General features: G+C 56.5%; 6 protein-coding genes across 6 annotated transcripts in view; all 6 read left to right on the top strand.

Annotated features, from left to right (window-relative positions):
- DQ04_03521060 (putative membrane-bound acid phosphatase 2) overlaps window positions 1–214 on the top strand; it is a gene marked incomplete at both ends in the record, with an annotated part of 1,635 nt that extends 1,421 nt beyond the window's left edge. The window contains one exon of the mRNA XM_009312893.1: window positions 1–214. This exon is cut by the window's left edge and continues 1,421 nt beyond it. Within this exon, the coding sequence (XP_009311168.1) occupies window positions 1–214 (214 nt within the window).
- A 146-nt stretch (window positions 215–360) lies between these two features.
- On the top strand, window positions 361–1,677 carry DQ04_03521050 (ADP-ribosylation factor GTPase activating protein; the record flags this gene model as incomplete). The annotated part of the gene is made up of 1 exon (XM_009312892.1): window positions 361–1,677. The coding sequence occupies one exon, from the start codon at window positions 361–363 to the stop codon at window positions 1,675–1,677; it is 1,317 nt and encodes a 438-aa protein (XP_009311167.1).
- Window positions 1,678–1,897: 220 nt separating this feature from the next.
- Window positions 1,898–2,308, top strand: DQ04_03521040 (hypothetical protein; the record flags this gene model as incomplete). The annotated part of the gene is made up of 1 exon (XM_009312891.1): window positions 1,898–2,308. The coding sequence occupies one exon, from the start codon at window positions 1,898–1,900 to the stop codon at window positions 2,306–2,308; it is 411 nt and encodes a 136-aa protein (XP_009311166.1).
- A 19-nt stretch (window positions 2,309–2,327) lies between these two features.
- Window positions 2,328–2,618, top strand: DQ04_03521030 (hypothetical protein; the record flags this gene model as incomplete). The annotated part of the gene is made up of 1 exon (XM_009312890.1): window positions 2,328–2,618. The coding sequence occupies one exon, from the start codon at window positions 2,328–2,330 to the stop codon at window positions 2,616–2,618; it is 291 nt and encodes a 96-aa protein (XP_009311165.1).
- Window positions 2,619–2,978: 360 nt separating this feature from the next.
- Window positions 2,979–3,578, top strand: DQ04_03521020 (putative cyclophilin-like protein; the record flags this gene model as incomplete). Its single annotated transcript, XM_009312889.1, has 1 exon — window positions 2,979–3,578. The coding sequence occupies one exon, from the start codon at window positions 2,979–2,981 to the stop codon at window positions 3,576–3,578; it is 600 nt and encodes a 199-aa protein (XP_009311164.1).
- Window positions 3,579–3,897: 319 nt separating this feature from the next.
- Window positions 3,898–5,571, top strand: DQ04_03521010 (EF hand family protein; the record flags this gene model as incomplete). The annotated part of the gene is made up of 1 exon (XM_009312888.1): window positions 3,898–5,571. One exon carries the CDS (start codon window positions 3,898–3,900, stop codon window positions 5,569–5,571), a length of 1,674 nt encoding a protein of 557 aa, XP_009311163.1.
- Window positions 5,572–6,850: the final 1,279 nt, after the last annotated feature.

The following is a 6,850-nucleotide window of genomic DNA, read 5'->3' as shown; positions in this document are numbered from 1 at the left end:
TGTGTGTGTGTGTGTGTGTATGTATGTGGACCACTTTGGAAGTACGTTGTGGTTGTGTGCTGGCGCCAAGAGGTATACAGGGGATATATATATATATATATATCTCCACACACCGATATTTATATCACCGTCAAATAGTCATGCTTTCTATGATTTTTGCTTCGTGCGTGTTCCGGGGTGTGATATTGCCCAATCCCGAATCTTCGTTTCCTGATGCTTACCATCGCTTGTGTGTTGGAGTGAAATATCCCTCCTCCCCCTCCTCGCATTTTTTGTGTCTGTGTGTGCGTGTGTTTCGGGGGCTTCCCTCGCCCTACCGCACATCGCGCTCGCAGGGATACCGTTTAGTCCACGCAAACGATGAACTTGCGCACACGGAAGGTGGAACGAAACAGAGATGAGGTGCGCCAGTTGTCGCAGAAGGGTGAAAACCGCTTCTGCTTTGATTGCGGCATTCGGGGGCCGCTCTATGCCGTGACGAACTTTCACATCTTTGTCTGCTCGACGTGTGCTGCGCTGCACCGCTCGCTCCAACACAAGGTGAAGGGTATCTCCATGACGGAGTTCTCGGACGACGAGGTCACTGGCCTCCAGGTAGGCGGCAATGACAGCGCAGCCAAGGCGTGGCTGCCCAATTACAATAGGAGCTTGCCCACCCACGGCAACGATATCATCATTAAGGAATTTATCGTGGCTGTCTTTGACAATATGAGGTACGCTGACCGAGAGAAAGTTGATCAGCTTCGCAGGGACGTGCAGAGGGCCATCAAGAACGAGCCGGCCCAGCCACGGCTCACGTCTCTGCCACCAACAAACCGCACCCAGCAACAGCAACAGCAACCACCACCACCACAACAGCAACCACCATCACCACCGCAGTCACAGCCACAACCACCACCACAACAGCAGCAGCCTTCGAACTGGAAGAGTGTGCCCCCCGCGCAGAAGCCGCCGTCTGACTGGTTTGGCCAGTCAGGTTCCCAGGCGCCGCAGACCACCGCTACTGTTGCGGATCCTGCTGCGCAGAAGAATAATGATGATGATGATGTGTTTGATGATTTTTTTACAGCTGCGCCCCCCGCTGCAACGACTGCTGCTCCCTCTCCGAGTACTACCACTGCTTCAGCTGCCACTCCTCAAAGTACGCTCGTAGACTTGTTTTCTTCTGTTCCACTCGCGGATCCGCGCGCAAGTCAGACTCCCTACGGTTGTCCAGGCCCTGCTGGAGTGCAGGTACCGTACCCGCCCCCCCAAGGGTTCTCTAACATGCAGGCGCAGTATCCAGCAACGATGCCACATCAGCCTGAAATGCAGTATTATGCTGGGATGAATGAAGGTGGGCATAACTTTCCTCCTTATGCATATTATCCTCAGCAGCAGCAGCCGGTGCTGGTTCAGCCACCGCAACAGCAGCCACAATATAATTTCCCTACGGGTGCCCCAGCACCACCAATCGTGTTGCTGAGCAAAACAGCAGCTGCTCCTGGTCCGAAGCCGTTAGCGTATGGCACAACACCAGCGGATCTAAATAATGTGAATTTCTTTCAAGCGCCACCCACGGATCCGTGGTTGACGCCTGCAACACCTCCGCCGGTAAAGATGGAGGCAGAGCAACAATCAAACGAGGGGCAAAAGGATGTTTTCGCCTCGTTGAACCCGTTTGGTGGCAATCGTTGAGGCTAATCTGGCGAATGCTGGCGGGTAGTGCCAGCTGCAACGAAAATATCACTCAGGGTTGCTTTTCCTCCGCTTTTCTTTTGATGGGTGCGATAAGTTCGCTCTCTCTATCTCCCTCTCTTTGTTACTCTCTTTATTCCTCCCCTTTGTGTTTCGGACTTCATTTTCTCCTAGTGGCAAGACAGGTGGTAAGGTGGGGGAAGGAGGAAGGGCACGGTCCATGTCAAACACCGGGATGCCGTGGGCGTACCATGCTGTTGTGCAGTTCGCCCACTTGCACAAGGCCTGCGCCAATAGTGGTCTACTGAATACCGCGAAGACCAGTGGGATATCATTGGGTACGCGAGGACCCCTTCCAAATCTTCTTCTTTCACAGTCGTCCAGTGGCGTTCAGCGTGCGGTTTGGCTTCTACACCGCCGGGGAAGTGTGCTGGGGCTCGTGGTCAGTCCGCGTTTGGGTGTGTGCGAGTGCCTACCGCGTGGCTCTGCGGCGGGCGGCCCGAGGNGGGCTCGTGGTCAGTCCGCGTTTGGGTGTGTGCGAGTGCCTACCGCGTGGCTCTGCGGCGGGCGGCCCGAGGGAGGACCGCGTTATACGGCACCTGCGGTCTCTCCCGTTTCGGGTGGCGGGTAGCACTCCGGTGCGGTTGCCAATGGTGGTTCACAAGAATCACCTGATCGGCTGGTGCCTCAATGGGAGCGCTGCGCCACTCTACGCACACACAATAGATGAACTTGCGCGGCTGCGACCCGCGAGGCTGAAGACGTTGTCACCCGAGAACGCCCTCGTGTGCGGGACATACTACGAGTGGGATAACTGGAGGGAGGTGGCGAGGGAACCCGGGTGGTCATGGCATCTGGCGGATGAGCACGTTACGGACGGGCTTGTAAATGGACAGATGACTTTTGATGAGCTTCGTAGAGCGGCTGTTGAGGCTTCATAGAACACCAGCAAAGAGCAAACCATAGACGAGACACCATTAAGGCGTGTCGCATAGAAGGTGGGAGTTTGAAGACCGTGGTGCCAGCGGGGGAGAGGGGCCTGCTGTTGGCGGCGCCAGAACAAAAAAAAAATATATGAGAAAACATAATGTACTATGCGAGTGACACCCACGTTGCTTTGTGCACATCCCTGTGCGAGAGAGAGAGAGAGTGCGAAAGTGTGTGTGTGTGTGTGTGTTTCTGTGGTTCCGGCCCGCTTCCACCTGAAGTCTTACTTTTTCTTTTCCCTTTCTCCAAAAAAAAAAATTCCCACGCATTTTCAAATTATTTCGGCCTCTGCGTACTGCTTTAGACTAGGGGCGATGATTCATTGGAGCCGGGTGCGCTTGGCGTCGGCCGGGCGTGTCTTCATGGACGTTGCCATTGGGTCGCATTCCCCAAAGCGGATTGAGTACGAGCTCTTCAGCAAGTGCCCTGTGGCCTCGGAGAACTTTCTGAAGCTCTGCACCGGCGAGAATGTTCTTCCCCGTGTACCCAGCACAACCGGCCTAGGCGACATGTCGTTTGGGGACCAGTTCCTCCCGCAGCTCACGTACAAGAAGTCCACCTTCCACCGTGTGCAGCGCGGGTACTTGATACAGGGAGGCGACATCGTCAGTGGCAGAGGGACGGGGCAGCTGTCCATCTACGGAGAGACCTTTGACGCGCCGGAGGAGGTGAGTGCGTCGGTGTTCGACCAGCGTGGTCTCGTCGGCACAGCCGTCAGCGCCCCCCACCTGAACGGCTCTCAGTTCTTCATCCTCACGGCGAAGGAGGCGCCGCACCTGAATGGCACCTGCATTTGCTTTGGACGTGTTGTGAAGGGGCTTGACGTCGTTGAGGCAATAGAGCGTCTGCCGCTGGACCCCACCGGCTTCCCCTCGGAGCGTGTGGCTATTGTCGACTGCGGCAAGCTGAGATGAGGGGGCGCGTCTCTTTGCCGGCACACTGGCCGCTTTCACAGCGACGGCTGTGTGTGTGTTTTTATTATTATCATGCCCCTCGTGGCAAAAGAAAGAGAAGCACACACAAACACAACAACAACAACAAAAAACAAGCCGCAAGTACGTTATTGTGTCGTTGTTGCTGCTTTTGTCTATCTGTTGTTGACAATCCACCGTTTGTAGTGCTATTGTTTATCTATATAACTTTTTTAAAAAAAAAATTCTGCTTTGGTGCTGCTCTTGGCTTTTCGTTTCCTTCCGGCGCCGCTTAGTTGGCCGACGGTGTCTGCACGCAAGGATGTACGGCATGAGGAACCCGATGAAGTACTCCCCAGGGGTGCTCGTGGGCAACTGGTACGAGGAAATGCGGGTGCGCGAGGACAAGGTGATGCTCTACCAGAGCAAGTGCGCCACGAACGGCTACCAGGGAACCCGCGAGCGTGAGGCCTCACACCTGAGCGAAACTACACGCGTAAGCGAGTTGAAGGACGTGGTTGTGCTTGGCCAGCCACTGCAGCTGGTGAGCGTCGCCACCGGCGCTGCGTTGGCCCTCGACACAGCGCCGAAGCTTTCGCCAAAGCCGAGCCAGTGCCTCGTGACGGCAGTGGACACGAGTCAACCTCAAATACGGTCAACATGGGTGATTCAAAGGGCAAAGGACGAGAACAACATTGCCTACACACAGCAGCTAAAGGAGGACAATACGTTACACTACGGACAGCGCGTGCGCATCGCCAACGAGGATGCCCATCCCGACGGCTTTTATTATCTGCATTCCGGGGTTAAAGACATTGGCCACTCGGGAAGCCAGCCGCTGACCGCCGCACTGAACGCATGCAAGGACAACACTTTCGTTATTGCAAGACCAGGCGAGAAACGCGAGGACATCCGCGATGGTGGCCCTGTGCGTGTTGGTGATGAAGTCGTCCTCTTCCACGCCCCCACAAATCGCCCAATCCGGTGCGCCACAACGACGCAAAAGACTTCTTTTGGTTACGAGTTTGAAGTGAGCTGCTCCTTTGGCGGCGAAAACTACTCCAGGTCCCTTGGCGCGGTGACATCGCACCCCGAAAATCTCTTTTTGATTGGCGCCCCAACGCGCATGGCGCAGACAAACTCATCGGCGGCGGCGGCGGCAGCAGCGGTGGCGACACTGAGGAGCCGCTCCGACCGCTCCGATGCCATGCTGATGTCCATGAGCTGCGGCATGGGATTGGATATCGTCATGGCGCGTATTCGCGAGGGGGCGCTGCGCATTGGCGGGCGGCTGGGCTTCCGGGTCCTGGCGAAGGCGATGGGAACCGCATGCAACGAGCAGCGTGTCACACCAATCAACCGTCAACAGGTACACTATGGTGTGCGTCTCATGGGGGTTGCGATTCAGCCAGTAGAGATGGATGCTATTTTCAAGAGATTTGACCGCGACGGAAACGGCCTCATAATCGCCCAGGCCTTCCTCCGTGAGTTGCGCGGGGACATGCCACCGAACCGTATTGAGGCGGTCGTGAGGGCCTTCCAGATGCTGACCATTGAGGGCGGCGGCTCTGTTGATTACGTGGACATGCTGAACCTCTTCAAGTATAATGCGCCCCGACACCCTGATGTGGAGGAAGGCGCCATGAGCTGCGAGGAGGCCATCTTTGACTTTATCAACTGCTGGCCTGGTATGAACAATACCACGACGGTGACGCTGGAGGACTTTGTGGCGTACTACACGGATATATCACCAGCTGTCGAGAGTGACGAGCGCTTCGTTGCGTCAGTGCAGCGGTGCTGGGTGATTCCCGCCACAGACGAGTATAAGACGGGCCTACCCCGCCGGTCTGTAGGAGTGGTTCACACCGACGATACCACTGAGACGATATACCTCCCAGATTCTCTGATGATAGATGCCCGTGACAAGGCTGCTGTTCAAAGAATACTCGTGCAGCATGGCGTGAGAGATATCAAGGACATGCAAGTGACAATGTAGGGTACTCATGTGGCGGCGTAGCCATTGGCAAGATGTACGTATCAACTCACACACTCATCCACCCTCCAGGGGACGTAAGGCAAGGAGAAGCCGAAGAAAAACTGCTGTTCCTGTGCAAGGGGGAGGCTGGATGCGCTTCTGAACCGGGCTCTCTGTGCAAACTCCACTTCTTCGTTTTGTGTGTGTTGTTCTTTTGCTTTTATTCTTGCTTAGCTGCTTTCTTTCACTCTCACTTTCTCTCTCTCTCCCTTTCGCACTCGCCCTCATGTTGTTGTCCATCCTGAAACAACGAAAACAAAAAAAGATGGAGGTGGTGTGCAGTGGTGTGCGGTGCCGTGTGGAGGTGCGCGGTTCTGTGGTATCGTGCACTCCTCTAGACGAGGAGGGGGGCGAAGCTGCGGCCGTTTTTGCATGCTCGGAGATCAGTCAACTGCTGCGCTCGCGGCGTGATCAAGGGTCAGCGAAGATTGTTGTTGGCTCAAAGACCATCCTGATGCGTTTTGTCGAGCCCCGCGAGCGGGAGCAGTTCATCGACGCGGTGCAGAACGTTTACAACACGAAGGGGGATAACGATCAGTGGGTGGCGTCCACAATCTGCCACACCGCCGTGGACCTGGGTATCTTGGACGAGGCCGCACTGAATTCCATCATCAAGGAGGAGTTCCCGCGCGGTGTCGTCGTGGTCTTCGACGCCATTGGCTCGCTTGTCGACCCCGTGACCTTCAAGCTCCGTCCCATAACGGAGCAGCTGGAAAGCGACATCCTTCGCCAAGTTCCGATCCTGGCAAAGATATTCGCGAAGCACGTTACGGACGAGGAGACAAGGCAGCGCTTTTGGGAGGCTGTGGTGCGAAAGTACTTCTGCTTCTCCCGCACATTCCTGGAGGAGGAGATGCGTGAGCTCGAGACGGAGGACGCTGCTGCTGGTGCGGCGTCAGCACCCGGCGCGGGTGAGGCGAGTCTGTCGAGCATCAACGTGTCATCGGGGCGCGCCCTTCCAAAGGCACAGGCACTTGTCCCGCACCACCTCTCGCCCACGAGCGCGGCGCCAGTGACGACACTGCAGCCGCACGCGCGTCTCTTTTATGGGCGCCAGCGCGCGTCGTCAGGGCGGCGCCTGAGAGAGTGGCAGTCGGAGGCGCAGCGCCCGCCTGCCTACTTGCCGGTACGACGCCCACCACCCGTGTTGCGGACGCTGCCGAAGGAGAGCAGCAGCAGGGAGGTGCTTGAGCTACTCAAGAAGTTTTGGAGTGGCGACGCAACTCAGAAGAGGGCGCTG

This window comes from Trypanosoma grayi, assembly GCF_000691245.1.
Source record: "Trypanosoma grayi strain ANR4 Tgr_352_V1, whole genome shotgun sequence".
Lineage (NCBI taxonomy): Eukaryota > Euglenozoa > Kinetoplastea > Trypanosomatida > Trypanosomatidae > Trypanosoma > Trypanosoma grayi.
Note: the sequence above shows the minus strand (reverse complement) of the source record. Positions and strands in the feature narration are given on the sequence as shown.